We start from the raw sequence: 19148 nt of genomic DNA, 5'->3' as shown, positions 1-19148 counted from the left end.
TAGGTGTCGGTTCTGCACGTGGTTTTTCTGCTTGTTTTTATATAGTCAGTTTTATTTATGATTACTGTCATTCTGTCTTTATCCGCTGGCAATATGATTGTTTTCATCCTCTGTTGTGTTTTTAGGCCTTCTCTCCTTTTGTGTTGATGTTGTTTTTGTTTCCTTTGTCAATAAGGGTACAATGGTTTGTCTGACCGTTTACTGTGTCTCTTCAATTAGTCTGTTTATTCTGAGCCTACATTCTAGTGCAGTTAGCAAGTCTGATTTTTGGCATCCTTGTGGTTTTAATTGAGTCCTTTAGCTAGCATTGCTTTTTCTGTGTCTGTGAGCTGTCTGTTAGATAGGTTTCTTACCCAGGTGTCTGTCATGTTGTCTTTTCTGCTGTTGGTTAGTTTAGTCATTTTGTCTTGTGCTTTTTTTTTGTGGTTCTGTCTGTCCTGTTGGGATGGCTTGTTCGATTGTTACAGTCCACTTCTGATTGGTCGCTTTTGAAATTAACGATTTTTGGCATGCAGTTTCTTGTCTGGGACAAGATTGTATTGGGATATCTGGTCGGCATGGTCGAGTTGGACCAAAGGATCTGTTTCCGTGCTGTACATCTCTGTAACAGACAGACTCCTCCGACCACTCAATTTTTGCACTGACGTAAATCAGATAGCCATGCTCAGATAACAACTCACCAGAACAAGACCCAATATCCATGATGTGCAGGACAAACATGGTGTACAAGGTTCCATGCCGAGACTGCACAAAACACTAGAGGAGAAACAGGTAGACAATATCTGCACTTGTGAACTTGAAACAGCCATGAAACGTCATGACCAACTGCCCCGGGTATCTATACATGCAGGCGATAAAGACAACAATTTTGACTGGGACAATAGAAGAATAATAAATCAAGCCCAGCAGAGTACAGCCAGTGATCTCCTAAAAGCATGACACTCATCCACGGGCTCCATCCGTAAACTCATTGACCTAGACCATTGCAACAAACAACTGGACTGAAGCTACAAATTCCAACTGACACCGTGGGCCAGAGCTTCGCTTGAGGATCCACAGCACTGAGGGTGTCACCTAGAGAGGGGGCAAAATGTCTGCAATCAAAATTCCCAGCTCAGTGAACATATTCACAACAAATCTCTCTGGAGTAGGTGGGAATTGAACCCTGACCTGTTGGTCCAGAGATTAGATTAGATTACTTAGTGTGGAAACAGGCCTTTCGGCCCAACAAGTCCACACCGACCTGCCGAAGCGCAACCCACCCAGACCCATTCCACTACACCGAACACTATGGGGAATTTAGCATGGCCAGTTCACCTAACCTGCACATTTTTGGATTGTGGGAGGAAACCGGAGCACCTGGAGGAAATCCATGCAGACACTGGGAGAATGTGCAAACTCCACACAGTCGCCTGAGGCGGGAATTGAACCCGGGTCTCTGGCGCTGTGAGGCAGTAGTGCTAACCACTGTGCCACCGTGCCGCCCACAGAGATAGTCAATGTACCAGTGTGTCACAATGCTGACAGCTAAGAGTTTTGCTCATCCCTTAAGTAGAGTCACTGTGACTCTCTCATTTTCTATTAAAACCTTCATAATTATCCAGAGCTCCAAGGTTATAAACCAGCAACAAAGAATGAACAGATGGAGAGAAAGCTGCAACATGGCTTAATGAATTATGAAGGTTTTAATAGAATATACGAGGGGCATAGTGATTCTGCTGTGGGGATGAGCAAGACTTTTGGCTGACAACTTTGTGATGGCTGCCTGATGCTAAGTTCAAAAGAATTTTCTTCAAGAGAACCTGTGAATATGAACTTGCTATTTTGGAGTGTTAAGGTGAATTACAAAAATGCATTTTGGGGGAGGCTTGGTAAGCTTAGGAGGAAGAAGGAGAAAGAACTCTTCTGATACTTAGGTGAGAATGGAAAGGTGAAGGCTTAAGTGAAACAGATCCTGCAATGGACTGGTTGAACTGGACAGCCTGACTGCTATATATTCGGTTTATTAGGTCACCCCACATAACTGACTAACACAAAACAAAGTAGTCTGAAATCTTGGAACAATGTGTCATTTTGAAACATAGAACACTACAGTGCAGTACAGGCCCTTTGGCCCTCGATGTTGTGCTGACCTGTGGAACCAATGTGAAACTCATCTAACTGACACTCTTCCATTCTTGTCCACATGCCTATCCAGTGACCATTTAAATGCTCTTTGAAGTTGGTGAGTCTACTACTGTCAACGACATTGGAAGGGAAAAGGTTGAGATTCTGAAGGGAGATTACAGAGTTAGGTAGAAATTTAAAAAAGGTCCTCAAGGGGAGTAATATCTGGATTACCCCCAGTGCTAGAGCTAGTGAGGGCAGGAATAGGAGAATAAAACAGATGAATGCATGGTTGAGAAGCTGGTGTATGGGAGAAGGATTCACATTTTTGGATCATTGGAATCTCTTTTGGGGTAGAAGTGACCTATACAAGAAGGACGGATTGCACCTAAATTGGAAGGGGACTAATATACTGGCAGGGAAATTTGCTAGAACTGCTTGGGAGATTTAAACTAGTAAGGTGGGGGTGGGGTGGGACCCAGGGAGATAGTGAGGAAAGAGATCAATCTGAGACTGGTACAGTTGAGAACAGAAATGAGTCAAACAGTCAGGGTAGGCAGGGACAAGGTAGGACTAATAAATTAAACTGCATTTATTTCAATGCAAGGGGCCTAACAGGGAAGGCAGATGAACTCAGGGCATGGTTAGGAACATGGGACTGGGATATCATAGCAATTACAGAAACATGACTCAGGGATGGGCAGGACGGGCAGCTTAATGTTCCAGGATACAAATTCTATCCAGGAAGGATAGAAAGGGAGGCAAGAGAGGAGGGGGAGTGGTGTTTTTGATAAGGGATAGCATTACAGCTGTGCTGAGGGAGGATATTCCCAGAAATACATCCAGGGAAGTTATTTGGGTGGAACTGAGAAATAAGAAAGGGATGATCACCTTATCGGGATTGTATTATAGACCCCCCCCAAGAGTCAGAGGGAAATTGAGAAACAAACTTGTAAGGAGATCTCAGCTATCTGTAAGAATAATAGGGTAGTTATGGTAGAGGATTATAACTTTCCAAACATAGACTGGGACTGCCATAGCAAATTCCTCTCCATCTAAACCTTTTACACTAAGTGTGTACAAGATAATTTTCTGATTCAGTATGTGGATGTACCTACTAGAGAAGGTGCAAAACCTGACCTACTCTTGGGAAATAAGGCAGAGCAGGTGACTGAGGTGTCAGTGGGGGAGCACTTTGGGGCCAGCGACCATAATCCTATTTGTTTTAAAATAGTGATGGAAAAGGATAGACCAGATCTAAAAGTTGAAGTTCTAAATTGGAGAAAGGCCAATTTTGACAGTATTGGGCAAAAACTTTTGAAAGCTCATTGGAGGCAGATGTTCGCAGGTAAAGGGACGGCTGGAAAATGAGAAGCCTTCAGAAATGAGATAACAAGAATCCAGAGAAAGTATATTCCTGTCAGGGTGAAAGGGAATGCTGGATGACTAAAGACAGTGGGTGACGCGGTGGCACTGCTGCCTCAGCGCCAGAGACCCGGGTTCAATTCCCGCCTCAGGTGACTGACTGTGTGGAGTTTTCACATTCTTCCCGTGTCAGCGTGGGTTTCCTCCGGGTGCTCCGGTTTCCTCCCACAGTCCAAAGATGTGCAGGTTAGGTGAATTGGCCATGCTAAATTGCCCATAGTGTTAGGTGAAGGGGTAAATGTAGGGGAATGGGTCTGGATGGGGTGTGCTTGGGCAGGTCGGTGAGGACTTGTTGGGCCAAAGGGCCTGTTTCCACACTAAGTAACCTAATCTACATTGAGGGTCTGGTTAAGAAAAAGAAGGAAGCATATGTCAGGTATAGACAGGATGGAGCGAGTGAATCCTGAGAAGAGTATAAAGGAAGTAGGAGTATACTTAAGAGGGAAATCAGGAGGGTAAAACGGGGACATGAGATAGCTTTGGCACACAGAATTAAGGAGAATCCAAAGGGCTTTTACAAATATATTAAGGACAAAAGGGTAATGAGGGAGAGAATAGGGCACCTCAAAGATCAGCAAGGCGGCCTTTGAGTGAAACCACAGAAAATGGCTGAGATACTAAATGAATATTTTGCATCAGTATTTACTGTGGAAAAGGATATGGAAGATATAGACTGTAGGGAAATAGATGGTGACATCTTGCAAAATGTCCAGATTGCAGAGGAGGAAGTGCTGGATGTCTTAAAAGGTAAAAGTGGATAAATTCCCAGGACCTGATCAGGTGTACCCGAGAACTCTGTGGGAAACTAGAGAAGTGATTGCTGGGCCTCTTGCTGAGATATTTGTATCATCGATAGTCACAGGTGGGGTGCTGGAAGACTGGAGGTTGGCAAATGTGGTGCCACTGTTTAAGAAGGATGGTAAAGACAAGCCAGGGAACTATAGACCAGTGAGCCTGACCTTGGTGGGCAAGTTGTTGGAGGGAATCCTGAGGGACAGGATGTACATGTAGTTGGAAAGGGTTAGGGATGGTCAGCATGGCTTTGTGCATGGGAAATCATGTCTCTCAAACTTAATTGAGTTTTTTGAAGAAGTAACAAAGATGTTTGAGGGCAGAGCAGTAGATGTGATTTATATGGATTTCAGTAATGCACTTGACAAGGTTCCCCATGGGAGACTGGTTAGCAAGGTTAGATCTCACAGAATACAGGGAGAACTAGCCATTTTGATACAGAACTGGCTCAAAAGTAGAAGACAGAGGGTGGTGGATGGTTTTTTTTCCAGACTGCAGGTCTGTGACCAGTGGAGTGCCACAAGGATCGGTGCGAAGTCCTCTACTTTTTGTCATATACATAAATGATTTGGATGCGGGCATAAGAGGTACAGTTAGTAAGTTTGCAGATGACACCAAAATTGGAGGTGTAGTGGACAGCAAAGAGGGTTACCTCAGATTACAACAGGATCTTGACCAGATCGGCCAATGGGCTGAGAAGTGGCAGATGGAGTTAAATTTGGGTAAATGTGAGGTGCTGCATTTTGGGAAAGCAAATCTTAGCAGGATTTATACACTTAATGGCAAGGTCCTAGGGAGTGTTGCTGAACAAAGAGACCCCGGTGCAGGTTCATAGCTCCTTGAAAGTGGAGTCACAGGTAGATAGGATAGTGAAGGCAGCATTTGGTATGCTTTCCTTTATTGGTCAGAGTATTGAGTACAGGAGTTGGGAGGTCATGTTGCGGCTGTTCAGGACATTGGTTAGGCCACTGTTGGAATATTGCGTGCAATTCTGGTCTCCTTCCTATCGGAAGGATGTTGTGAAACTTGAAAAGGTTCAGAAAAGATTTACAAGGATGTTGCCAGGGATGGAGGATTTGAGCTAAAGGGAGAGGCTGAACAGGCTGGGGCTGTTTTCCTTGGAGCGTCTGAGGCTAAGGGGTGCCCTTCTCGTGGTTTGTAAAATTGAGGGGCATGGATAGGATTAATAGGTAAAATCTTTTCCCTGGGGTTTGGGAGTCTAGAACTAGAGGGCATAGGTTTAGGATGAGAGGGAAAAGATATAATAGAGACATACGGGGCAACTTTTTCAGAGGGTGATACGGGCATGGAGTGAGCTGCCAGAGGAAGTGGTGGAGGCTGGTATAATTGCAACATTTAAGAAGATTTGGATGCGTATATGAATAGGAAGGGTTTGGAGGGATATGGGCTGCGTGCTGGCAGGTTGGACTAGATTGGGTTGGGCTATCTGGTCGGCATGGACGGGTTGGACTGGAAGGGTCTGTTTCCATGCTGTACATCTCTATGTTGCAGGCAGTGTGGTCCATGCTCCTACTACTTAGTAAAGAAACTACGTCTGACATCTGTCACCCCTGAATTTAAAGCTATGTCCCCTTGTGCGAGCCATCAACATCAGAGTAAAAAGGCTCTCAATGTCCAACATATCTAACCCTCTGATTATCTTTTCTGTCTCAATTAAGTCACCTCTCCATCTTCTCTCTAATGAAAACCGCCTCAAGTCCCTCTGTCTTCCCTCCATACCAGGCAACATTCTAGTTAATCTCCTCTGAACCCTTTCCAGACCTTCCACTTCCTTCGTTTAATGCGGTGACTGGAACTGAATGCAATACTCCAAATGTGGCCAGACCAGAGTTTTGTACAGCTTGAGCATGGCCTCATGTTTCCAAAACACAATTCCTCTACCAATGAAATCTAACACACCGTATGCTGCCTTAACAACCCTATCAACCTGGGTGGCAACTTTCAAGGATCTATGTCCCCAGACACTGAGATCTCTCTGCTCATCTGCACCAAGAATCTTACTGTTAGTCCAGTACTTTGCATTCCTGTTACTCCTTTCAAAATGAATCACCTTACACTTTTCCACATTAACTCCATTTTCCAGCTCTGCAGCTTATCTACGTCTCTCTGTTAACATCCTTCGTCACTATCTACATCTCTACCGACCTTAGTATTATCTGCACATTCACTAATCCATTCTTGTATGCCATCATCCAGGTCATTTATATAAATGACAAACCACAACGGACCAAAAACAGTTCCTTATGGTACCCGACTTATAACTGAACTCCAAGATGAATATTTCCCATCAATCACCACCGTCTGTCTTCTTTCAGCTAGCCAATTTCTAATCCAAACCGCTAAAACACCCTCCATTCTGAAACTCTGTGCAATACCCTACTGTGTGGAACCTTTTCAAACACTTCACTAAAATCCATATACGCCACATCAACTGCTTTACCCTCATCCACCTATTAGGTTGCCTTCTCAAAGAATTCAGCAAGGTTTGTGAGGCACAACCTACCCTTCACACAAAGGTAATCAACTTATTCCTCTCTAGCTGATTATAAATCCTATCTCTTATAACCCTTTCTGATACTGTACCCACAACTGAAGTAAGACTCAGGTCTGTAATTTCAGGGGTTGTCTCTACTCCCTTTCTTGAACAAGGCAACGTTTGCTATCCTCCAGTCTTCTGGCATGATTCCTGTAGACAATCATGACATAAAGATAATAAGCATAAACATAAGTCAAAGGCTCAGCAGTCTCCTCCCTGGCTTCCCAGAGAATCCTCTGATAAATCCCATCCAGCCCAGGGGGCTTATCTATTTTTACACGTTCCTAAATTGCTAACACTTCCTCCTTATGCACCTCAATCCCATCTAGTCTCGTTGGCTGTATCTCTGTATTCTCCTCGATCACATTGTCTTTTCCCAGTGTGAATACTGATTGAAAAATATCCATTTAGCGCTTCTCCTACCTTTTCTGACTCCTGTACAATTTCCCACGACTATGCTTGATTGGCCCTAATCTTACTTTCTTTCTTCCTTTATTCTTGATATACCTATAGAAAGCCTTAAGGTTTTCCTTGACTCTACTTGCCATTGACTTCTCGTGTCCCCTCCTGGCTCCTCTTAGCTCCCTTTAGGTCTTTCCTGGCTAATTTGTAACTCTCAAGCATCCTAACTGAACCGTCACATCTCATCCTCGCATAAGCTGCCTTATTCCTCCTTGAAGAGATTCAACTTCCTTAGTAAACCACGGCTCCTGCACTCCACAATTCCTGCCTGCCTGACCAGTACATACTTATCAAGGACCGACAGTAGCTAGTCCTTGAATAAGCTCCACATTTCAACGGTGTCCATCCTCTCCCCATCCTATGCATCCTAAATCTTGCCTAATCACATCATAATTGCCTTTTCCCCAGCTATAACTCTTGCCCTCTGATATATACCTATCCCTTTCCGTTGCCAAAGTAAACATAACCAAATTGTGGTCACTATCACCAAAGTGCTCATCTACCTCCAAACCAAACCTAATGTGGCCTCGCCCCTGTTGGCCTATCTACATACTATCCGGAAACCCTCCTGCACACTGGACAAAAACTGACCCATCTAAATTACTTGAATTATAGTATTCCCAGTCAATATTTGGAAAGGTAAAGCTCCCCATAACTACCCTGTCACTCTCGCTTCTACTGAGGATCATCTTTGCAATCCTTTCCTCTACATCTCTGGAACTATTCTGAGGCTTATAGAAAACTCCCAACAGGATAACCTCTCCTTTCCTGTTTCTAATCTCAGCCCATACTCAGTAAATGAGTCCTCAAACGTCCTTTCTGCAACCGTAATACTGTCCTTGACTAACAGTGCCACACTTCCCCCTCTTTTTTACCATTTTAGCTGTTCTTACTGAAACATCTAAATCCCGGTACCTGCAATAACCATTCCTGTCCCTGCTCTACCCATGTCTATAAAATGGCCACAACATCGCAATCCCAGGTACCAACCCGTGCTGCAAGTTCATCCACCTTCTTCAATGCCAGGAGCATTCAGAATTAGACACGCTTCAAATCAACTTCTTGCTTGCCGGTGCCTTCTTGCAATCTTGAAATCTTTAGTTCTGACTTCACTACTCTCATCCTTCCATGTACTTGAACTACAATTTTGGTTCCCATCCCCCTGCTGGATTAGTTTAAACCCACCCGAAGAGCATCAGCAAATTCCACCCCCATGATATTGGTACCTCTCTGGTTCAGGTGAAAACCATCCTGTTTGTTGAGGTCCCACCTACCTCAAAGAGCCCCAATTATCCAGGAACCCAAAACCTTCCCTCCTGCACCATCCCTGTAGCCATGTGTTCAACTCCCCTCTCCCTATTCTTTGCCTTGCTAACATGTGGCACAGGCAACAAACCAGAGACAACTGTTTGTTCTTGCTGTAAGCTTCTGCCCTAGCTCCCTTAATTTCTGCTTTAAATCCCCATCTCTCTTCCCACCTATGTCGTTTGTGCCTATGTGGGCCATGACTTGGGGCTGCTCCCCCTCCCCTCAAGGATCCCAAAAACACGATCAGAGACATCATGAACTCTGGCACCTGGGAGGCAACGCACCAACCGTGAATCTCTCTTGTTCCCACAACCTCCTTTCTATCCTCCTAACTGTGAAATGTTTTGCTTCTCTTCTCCCTTTTCCTTCTGAGCAACAGGGTCAGACTCTGTGCCAGAGACCTGTTCACCATTGCTTACCCCTGGTAAGTCGTCCCCCCGCAACAGTATCCAAAATGGTATACTTGTTGAGGGGAATGGCCACAGGGAATCCCTGCACTGCCTGCCAGTTCCCTTTCTGTCCCCTGACGGTAATCAATCTACCTTCATCTTTTTACCTGAGGTGTGACTACCAACCTGTAACTCCTCTCAATAACCCCCTCCGCCTCCCGAATGATCTGAAGTTCGTCCAGCTCCAGCTCCTGTTCCCTAAAGCAGTTTTTGAGGAGCTGGAGTTGGGTGTACTTCCCACAGATGCAGTCAGCAGGGACACCTTACCTCCTACATTCTGCAGAAGGAACATTCAAGTGCCCTAACCTCCATTCCCACTATTCGAAATTCTCAATGAGACTACTGAAAAGCTAGAAAAAAACTAAAGAAACGAGCCACCTTACCAATTGGCACACAGAACTCTTATTTTTTTTGTTGGTTAGATGAGGAGGCTGGGTGGGTGACACTACCTGAGTAGTGTTTTAGGTAAAACAACCGCCCAAATATAAAACCTCACTGACCCAGCAGTCCCGTGCTGCTCCTGCTGAGTGTGCACTCTGCCTGAACCTTTGTATATTTTAACATTTACCTTCTCGTCGGGCCTCTGGTCCTTCCTGTCTCTCCTCCCACTCCAACTATCGCTTGAAAAAAAGCATTTTTCCACAATATATATAGTGACAAATATATTTGTGAGAATGTGAATTCCCACAGTCTCAGTTGTGTTAGCACCTATTGGGCTGTTCAAGCACAGTAGGATTGCTGTTGAACCCAAACCTGATCTCTCCTTGCTTCCTATGTATGTTCTTGTCCCACAGGGTTGACCTGGTAACTTGTTAAAATTGGTAATATTCACTGAATTTCTCTCTTATCCCTTTGGCTTTGTCACAATGTTTTTTTTTTACAAGGTTACTATGCCCTTGAGTTTTTTCCCCAGAAAAGGGATAATTGGCCAGGATCCAACTAGGCTGGGTTTGAAAGGTTTATTGGGGCCCTTTTTGTTTACTCCTAATAGATAATGCCTCCCGCCTAAGGCTTTCATGCCTTTAAAAAATACAATCAAAGGGGAGTGGCCAGATAGTTGTGTCGCTAGCCTTCGTTTAGATTAAGAGTTTTTGATTCAGTTCAGCAGCGTGTGAAGCAAGGTGGTTAGTTCTCTCCCTCTTTCTGCCCTTCTGATTTTGTAACCTGTAAGCGTTTTGTCATTTTTACTCTTTATGCTCAGGGATGTGTTTATTGGGAATGTTGCAAGTAATTTTAGAACGGATAGGATAAATTATCTGGGATTCAATTTTCTGTTCTGTATTTCATTCTGTAATTTTGCAAATAACTTCTGTTTGTTTAAAACTTGGCAGTCAAATCACCTAATTCACTCTGGGAGCATCCACTAGACCAATAGCAAAGTTATGGTCTGGGCTTAAAAATGTTTTGAGGAGTCGGGCCTTTTTAATAGCCCTGCTTCAAATTTTCAACACAGCAGGCTAAAGGTGGAATCTAGAACTTCACTGGTCTATGTAGCTTGGAACCTGAATCCTCATTATGATTATGAATAAAAGTTGCAAGTTATGTTTGGTGTGAAAGAGTCCCCTTCGTGACATGATCTGGCTAGACAGTTTTTTTGAGTTGGTTTGTTTTGAGGTGAAAAGGTAAATTGTTCTCTCTGTGGAAGTGAAGTCTGGCAGAAAATAGTGTAACTGAAAATTGGAAGAAGTCTGAGTACAGTCAAGGTGTATGCCAAAGATGGAGAAAGGGAAAGCAATCTATTTGAGACCATGTTGGAGGATGACAGAAAGATGGCACAAGAAAAGGTGCAGATGAGAAATGTTAGCTGGATCGTAGAATTGTGAACCTGGCTTGTTTTATATGGAAGAGGTCCTGGGTTCAAATCCCGGACAAGCCCGAGTTTCTCAGGGTTATTGGGAAAGCATATGGTGTTTTGGCTTTCATTTAACAGGGGGATTGAGTTTAAGAGCCATGAGATCTTGTTGCAAATCTATAACTTTGATTGCACTTGGAATACTTTGTCCAGTTCTGGTTGCTCTATTATAGGAAAGATGTGGATGCTTTGGAGAGGGTTCAGGGGAGGTTTACCAGGATGCTGCCTGGAATGGAGGGCTTATCTTACAAAGAGAGGTTGACTGAGCTCGGACTTTTTTCATTGGAAAAAAGAAGGAAGGGAGGGGACCTAATTGAGGTGTACAAGATAATGAGAGGCATAGATAGAGTTGATAGCCAGAGACTTTTTCCCAGGGCAGAAATTGTTAACACGAGGGGTCATAGTTTTAAGCTGTTTGGCGGAAAGTATAGAGGGGATGTCAGAGGCGGATTCTTTACGCAGAGAGTTGTGGGAGCATGGAATGTGTTGCCAGCAGCAGTTGTGGAAGCGAGGTCATTGGGGATATTTAAGAGACTGCTGGACATGCATATGGTCACAGATATTTGAGGGTTCGGTTGACCTTACATGAGGATCAATGGTCGGCACAACATCGTGGGCTGAAGGACCGTTCTGTGCTGTACTGTTCTATGTTCTAAGATGAACTACTTCATCTTAATGAGAAAAAGGAGATATATATATAAAGCATGAGAAGAGACTGGCATAAAACACAAGATAATCCATTTTTTTAATAGACTATAAATAGTCTATATTTAAAGAGGAATAGTACTGGTTCAGGATCAAAAAGGAGATGAATGCATTGTCCTAAATGAATACTTTCTTATGTCTTAACCAAGGAAAGCTGCTCTGCTCATAGCAGAAGGGGAGCTAATTTGGACACTTGATTTTAAAATTGATAAGGAGGAGCTAATGGATAGGCTGATTGAATTTAGAATTTCAATAAGGCATCAGGACTCTGAGATGCATCAAGGGAAGTGAGGGTGGAAATTGCAGAGGCATTGGCAATAAACTTGTGTTTTTGGGTGAGACAACAAGAGAAGGGCTAGTGGGGTAGTCTGGAAAGGAAAAAGAAAATACCTACAGAAAAATGGTGGGTAAGTGACATTAGGTTTATCACTTAGAGCCAGAATGGGCACAAGGCCAAATGGCAACTGGCTTGTATAAAATATAAATGTTTACTTTGATAATGAGCTGGCCATTATCTGGTTTCCAATCCTATATTAATGATGTGGATGTTAGGAGATATGCCATATGATTTGGAAAATATCATATTAACCTGTTCATTGTTTTTTTTCCATTGGCAGATTTTGATATTTCAAACAGTCAGCATGGTGACAGTTCGGGTTTACACTTTTCACCTTTAACGTCATTGAACAATATTCTGCAACAAACTGAAGATCAGATTTCATTGCCAATGGAAGAAGAAGGACTGTTTGTCAATCTGTCTCCATCAGCTGCACAGGAAGAGTACCTATTGAGCATTGGTGATAAAGCAGGAATCAATGATCTGTTTGACTGTGATGTTGATGGGCTTTTCCCATTGGAAGATTTTTGTATGACCAATTAAGTATTTTCTTTTTGAAGTATTGAATAACTGCTACCAGTGATGGACCTAGAAACAGAATGTAAGTTTGGTAGCTGGTGAGTGATAAAGGGAAATATGTACCAGTTACAGGAATAGTAATAGAAGTTTTTGCCAGTAAAACCACAGCCAGTTGTAATGACCTTAATCTCTACTGGTTGTCAGCAACTGAGGTGATATTTGCTGGTATTTCAAATTATGTATTCGCATGAAATGAAATGTCACTATTGATTACCATACACATCTAATAATGGAGTTCTTGTGTTGGCTTTTGGCATGTATGATGCAAAAATTCATGCTCACATTATTTCAAGACCTTGTAACCTTTCTGACGAGTCTTCCAAGGTGAATTTATCAGCTGTGAAAATGTTCTTGACGGTCTGAGACGTGTGATAGGTTCGCCTTTGGTCTTTCCTGAAAGAACATGCTGTAGCTATATTGACAGTCGTTTGTGTGATCTGTGGTTAAGTTGAAGGTGGCAATTTCAGTACATGTTGATTTGTTTAGTTATCATTGCTGAGCAAATAGAGGAAATATAACTCATGAAAAGTGCAAATTAAAGTTCAAAAACAATTGTAGATATGATTTCTTGTTTACAATTAAGACTGAATTTTGGTTTGATTTTTAGAAGTAGTCTTGGCAGCAACTGCCAAGTTAATGAGTGCAGCTGGGTTTTTCCATGCATTTTCCTTTCTTCCATTGCATGTCATGAATGAAACTAGATCGAAAGTTAATTCGAGCTGCTGCTTCCTAATTTTGGGACAGTGCTTGGTTTGTTGCCGGCATTTGGCTTGTGGAGGATTACTTAACATTTGTGTTATTGTATCTCAGATGATGTGAGGGATACTACTCTAAAACAATGCCCTATTAATTTTAATGCAAAGGATTATCTAGTACACTTTGTATTTCATAATGCTTTGCTATTGTATACTTGGATTCATTTGGACTGGATATGTGGTTGATATGTATTAAATGTCAGCACAACATTGTGCATTAAGTTCTGTAATTAGCACTAGCTTTCGTTGAACATGAACATGCAGCCTAATACTTCCCTGAAAATGTTTTGAGAAACTTTTATGTGGAATTGTTCCAAGCAATGGTAGTTGAAAAAGCTACATCTCCTCTTAGTTCTATAATTCTTATTAAAGAACAAAACATCGAAAGTAATGGGGTATGTAAGTGACAAGTGGTGATAGTGAATGGAAGCGAACTCAGTCACTTGCTTATTGAGTACACTATCTGGTATAGAAATATGCCATCAAGACCAATTGTGCTTCAGTTGATGTCACTAGAGCAGCAACTCCCTTAACTAGGAAAGAGATAAATTGAGTGGAAATCAGTCTACTGATAACCAGCCAATAACTGTTGATACAATATGTTGGGGGTGTGTGTATGTATGTATATATATATTTATTTATTCACATACACAAGTGCAGGATTGAAATCCATTTTGGTGCCTCTTTGTGGTCGAACGAGTTCAAGTAATTGTTTTGTAATAGTGAGTTGAATAAGATACTGAGTTTGACTAACTTCATTGCAACAGTTAGCTTTAGTATGAGTGTCTTCAGGTAAGAAGAACTTAAAGTCACAACATCTGAGAATGTTTGTGATGCTCCTTGAGAAGTTCTGCTTATCATCTTTGTCAGCTTATAATAGAGGTTGATGCAATGAATCAGTAATGTGTTCCTTTTATCTTAAGATATTATCTTAATTGCATCCACTCTGCTGCAAGAATCCTTTATTACTAGTTTGTGGGTTCTCGCTTCTGATCACTATCCAACATTATCTTAAATTAAGCCCTTAATTTGACCCCTGACCTTGAAGGTGACTTTTTCCAAGAAGTTTGGTATCCAGTTTTGGAAATTAATCTTGAAGTTATGGAAATCTTGTAGAATTGGTTGCATCGTTTCACTGTGATAGTTGTTCAGTGAACAAGCCTCACTTAAGTTTGTTCCATGTGACCTTTGTCTGTGTGTATTATCTCCATGAACTGGCATTTTCTTTCCAATTCCTTACATGGCTAAATGTTAAAAATGGACCAACTTCAGGGTGGATCAATCAAACGGTTAAGAATAAAGATATTAATACAACCAAAGTTAATCTAATTTTTAAAAAAACATTATGGTTGTTAGTGTGATAGGCTCAAGTTGTTGTTGACTCGAAAGCTACAGGTTAACACAATGATTCAAGAATAGTGTGACATCACTGACAATGCAGAATGGAAGCATTCTTGAGTTTTTTTGAGCATTTGTCAAATTGATTTTACAGATTCTTACAGATGAAACCACTCAATGTTTATGTACTCCAATAAACTCCAACTGAATGGACAGTGAATAGATGGATTGTTCTCTTATGACTATTTGGCTTCATACACTAAACATCAGGCCCTCCTTCCCTGCCTAACTATTTCAAATGAATAATTATTTTCTATTCACCTCACCATGTTAATCCAGGCATACTTTTTGTCGTCCAGTTGAAGTGCACAAACTGGTTGTTTTTACTGAGTAGCACATATGCAACCTTAATCTTCCAATCATTTGAATTCTTCCCATGTCATCAAACTCACTCCCTGACCGGGTCTCATTGATCATTTTGCTGAGACTTCAGACCACACTGGCTCAACAATTGCCAGAGGTTCAGTTGTGAAGATACTTTCAGATTATATTTATTTCATTCCATTGCTGTTCATGCTTTATGGGAAGCAACTGGTTGTTTGTAAACTCAGTGCAGCAGCTGTGAGCAGTCTTATCTCAGACCTTTCGAATATGTTTAATACAAACAAAATCTGCTGTGTCGCTCTGCCACAATGACCAGCAATAGTGGAGTTCTGCACATTTGGTACATCTTTGCTGTCATTGTATCTTGTAAGACAATGCAGTTGGGTGTAAGGTGCCAGTTTTGGCTTATCTATTCTTTAGATTGTAAACAAGAGGTGTACTTACACATCTACTTCAATAAGCCTCAAACATTACATTTTTCTAGAAAATAAAATTTTGGTATAACATAAAGCTAGACTTTTAAATAGAAGTGTCCAGATCCTTGGGTATTGTTGGTGTATTTCTCAGTTGGTTGCCACTCTTGAAGTTGTCTTATTTATCATCTGCATAAATGTGTACTGAAAGATCAAAGTCTGTGCCTAGAACTGTGTAAAGGAATTGATAAATACACATGGTACTATTCAGCACTGTGCTGGCTCTTCATAATAAATTATGAAAAAAAATCTATAATCTATTCAGAGACTTTGCAACCTTTGACTGTGTTCATTGTTCAGGCTTTTTTTTATAACATTGTTATGCAACAATGCATTTTTTTGGCTTTGCCAAACTTAAAGGGACACTATCATCAAACTTTGTAAAGACTTGTAAAGGTTTTATCACCCGCATTTGTAACTAGCTGTTTTTAAATGATATACTATTTAACCCAAGAGCTGGATGCCTGTTCTAAAAAAAAATGTACATAGTGTATATGAAATGTGTGCAAAGCACATTAAACCTACTAAGTGCCAGCATAATTCTGAATTTTGATGGTACTTCAGAAATGGTAAAATTTGTGGGAAAGCTTCCCTTGAATTTATAATGTTTAAACTGGAGTGTAAATAAAATATGAATTTAAATGTTTACCTTTCTGTATTTAGTCTTGGATTAACCATTTCCTATCCCTTCATTACCCTGATCTGATGTAAGCTCAGTAATTGGAGACATTTAGATCATGCACATTGACAGGAGTATGAATTCCACGAAGCCACAGCAATTCAACGACTTACTGCCCACATGAGGATGTCTTATTTGTGTTTCTTAATTGCAAGATTTAACTTCTGCTTGGCCATTGACTGTAAAGTTCTTATTGGGCCTGACTCTGATAACTTTTAAGTCATGACATGGGTTTTGAAAATCAGAGCGAAGCAAGATGTGTAGTTTGTGGACCAAACTTATGCTGACTTGATGGGGTTTGGTATCCCCAGATGTGTTGCTCAAAATTCTACGATATTTTCCAGCATAATTTCATCAGTAGCTACAAAATATTTTCAGATAATGGAGGATTTTCTTTGCATGTGTAAAAGCCGTGATGGAAAATGTATACGTAATGAGTTGCCACACACAACAATGAGATAATAACGAAGTGTTTTATTATGTTGAATTGAAGTATTTAAGCAATGGCAGTAGTGAAAATTTCTTTTGAAAACTGTGCCATGGAACCTCAGAATGGAGACTTAATCTCATTGAATGGCAATGTCTGATCTGATAATTTTCAACTTCACTTTACTATCTTATACCTGTAAACCTTGGTTCCTTTACTCCAACCTCCTTCTGAAACATTCCTATAAAAGACCTAGAAATTTTAAGAGGTGCATCAATTAATGCATAACAAAGGAATGAAATGGTCACATGAATATAGATGCTCAGGAAACCAAAAAATATTTTGAAAAATGTCATCTTTATTGTTCATTAACCTGAAGAATACAAATACAATGCAGCTTATTGTTATTCTTTAAAAAAAACTGCAAAAGTATATTAAAAGCAATATATTAGAGTTGCTGGAGATCTAAAGTGAAAAAAAAATACTGGAGAGACTCCTTTCTGTCAGAATTTGTGGAGAGAGATCATTCATGTTTTGAGTTCAACATAACCCTACATATCTACTTCTCCAATTCTGAAATCAATATGTTGGAAATGGGCAAATTGGGCATGGGTGTTCTTAAGAGATGACGGAGATATCAATGCAAGAGTGGCTGTACGCAACAGAAAACATTGGTCCAATTGGTGTTAATAAAATAAAGGTCAGCACTGACTGAAGCAAAACATGAAAAAGATTTCACTGGGTGACAATTAATATGGAGGCTAGAATTTAAAGCCTGAAGATGTTAAACACAATGTTGACTTAATCAAAAACTGAGATGCTTTCTACCAGTTTGTGTTGGGCTTTAGTGAAACACCACGACAGCAGGCCCAGGACAAGAGGAAGCATATGTATTGAAATCGAACCAATAAGGCAGAAATCATGATTGTGGACTGAATGGAGGTGTTCCATAATGTAGTGACCCAATTTGCATCTGATTCTGTTAATGCAGAGAACACAATGAATGCAAGGACAGGAGACGACTGAAGTACAAGTAAAATTAAGACATTGTAAGTGCCTTTGTTGGAAGATGTCATGACCAGAACAAATGGCAATGGAGCTGGAAATGTTGGAATAGAATAGTCGTCATATTGTGTGGGTAATGTACTTGGTTAATGTGCAGGTCATGAATTTGTAATGATCGACCTATTCTTGGGAATGGAGACAGAAGTTAGGAAGGGGAAGTCTGGATTGGATGAAAATGAGATAATGGTAGTAATTGGAAGCAAAAGTGATTAATTAGTCCAGTTTCGGAGGACAACAGCAAGTGGTGATACTACTTAATCTTGTTTTTGTTTTCAATGCAGTTTATAGTTTGCTGTTAACAGTTACTGTGGATCAATGTTTTTTTTTCCTGCCAACCATGACCCATGTCCTTACTTTTTTTGATACCTTTGATCTCTAATCTCCCTTGATCACTAGCTTCTTTTCTGACCTTCCTCCTTTTCAATAACACAAAATACCTCTATTTCAACCAGTCTTCGTTTCATATAAATGTCATATTGGACTCAACATTACTGTTATTTAGCACAGATGATGTCAGACCTGCTTTCTCCATCACTTTATTTGTATTCCATATTACAACTTGAAAATTCCTTCAAGATGGCTGCTAGATCACAATATAGAGAGAGACAGCAAAGCAAACATATTGGCTGTGGCCAACAGAATGCCAATACAATGCACTTGCAACCTAGTTGATTAGTTTAAGGTGGGTGGGGAGAGAATACACATAAGTAGCATTATACTGCTTATCGAAGTGTATGGGTCCAGCCAACACCTTTTGATAGAAATGTTCAGTTTGATACGGACTCAATACCAAGTGCTAATAGCCAGGGCTGTGGTAATCATCCTTCTCAAAGAGCGATTAGCGTCCATTACTACAGCAATGGTCTTCTGTGCAGACATTGAAACTGATAATGACTGTGCTGAAATTAACAAAGGCTGCGCTGGAACTCTCATTGCAGAATCATAGACTGCATCAAAACTATCAATGTTTACTACAAACAAACTCTGTTATAGAGACAATCTCATCATTTATACATTTTGTGATATAATAGGTCAAAGTATCTTGACGTTTCCTCCGGCTTGAGAATCTCAGCTGACTACTATGCTATTGGTGTCTTTCTCTCCCTGGAGCTCCGGTATTTCCTTGTACAATAAATTGTCGTTGAACCCCGACTCTGAATTTGATGCTGGTGCTTTTCCCCACAACAATAGTTACTGTAAATGGATAATTATTATACGGTGTCTAAATTGTGCATATATATATCCTTTACTTATTCAGGTTCTTATCAAGTTTCCACCACGTGTAATTTTTCTTAGGTCACTTGAATTTCTTCCAGTTAGTTTAGTATTTGCTTGTGAATGTCAGGTGCTTGACTTTATGATAGATGTTGTGTACCATGACACAACCTTAGACAGACTAGCTACGTAACTGTGTTTATTTAGACCGTTGATGTGTACATCAAAAGTCTTTTACTG

At 40.9% G+C, this 19148-nt stretch overlaps 1 protein-coding gene across 1 annotated transcript in view; it reads left to right on the top strand.

The window, feature by feature from the left end:
• LOC122564376 (transcription factor E2F3-like) overlaps positions 1 to 16168 on the top strand; it is a 62171-nt gene extending 46003 nt beyond the window's left edge. Inside the window, exon 7 of the mRNA XM_043719163.2 lies at positions 12274 to 16168. Within this exon, the coding sequence (XP_043575098.1) occupies positions 12274 to 12536 (263 nt within the window). The 3' untranslated portion in view covers positions 12537 to 16168. The remainder of the gene's footprint in view (positions 1 to 12273) is intronic.
• The last annotated feature ends 2980 nt before the right edge of the window (positions 16169 to 19148 follow it).

This window comes from Chiloscyllium plagiosum, unplaced genomic scaffold, assembly GCF_037043375.1.
Source record: "Chiloscyllium plagiosum isolate Xiang-an unplaced genomic scaffold, Cpla_swu_hap1 HiC_scaffold_34, whole genome shotgun sequence".
Classification (NCBI taxonomy): Eukaryota; Metazoa; Chordata; class Chondrichthyes; order Orectolobiformes; family Hemiscylliidae; genus Chiloscyllium; species Chiloscyllium plagiosum.
The sequence above is the reverse complement of the archived record's forward strand: the minus strand, read 5'-3'. Positions and strand labels throughout refer to the sequence as shown.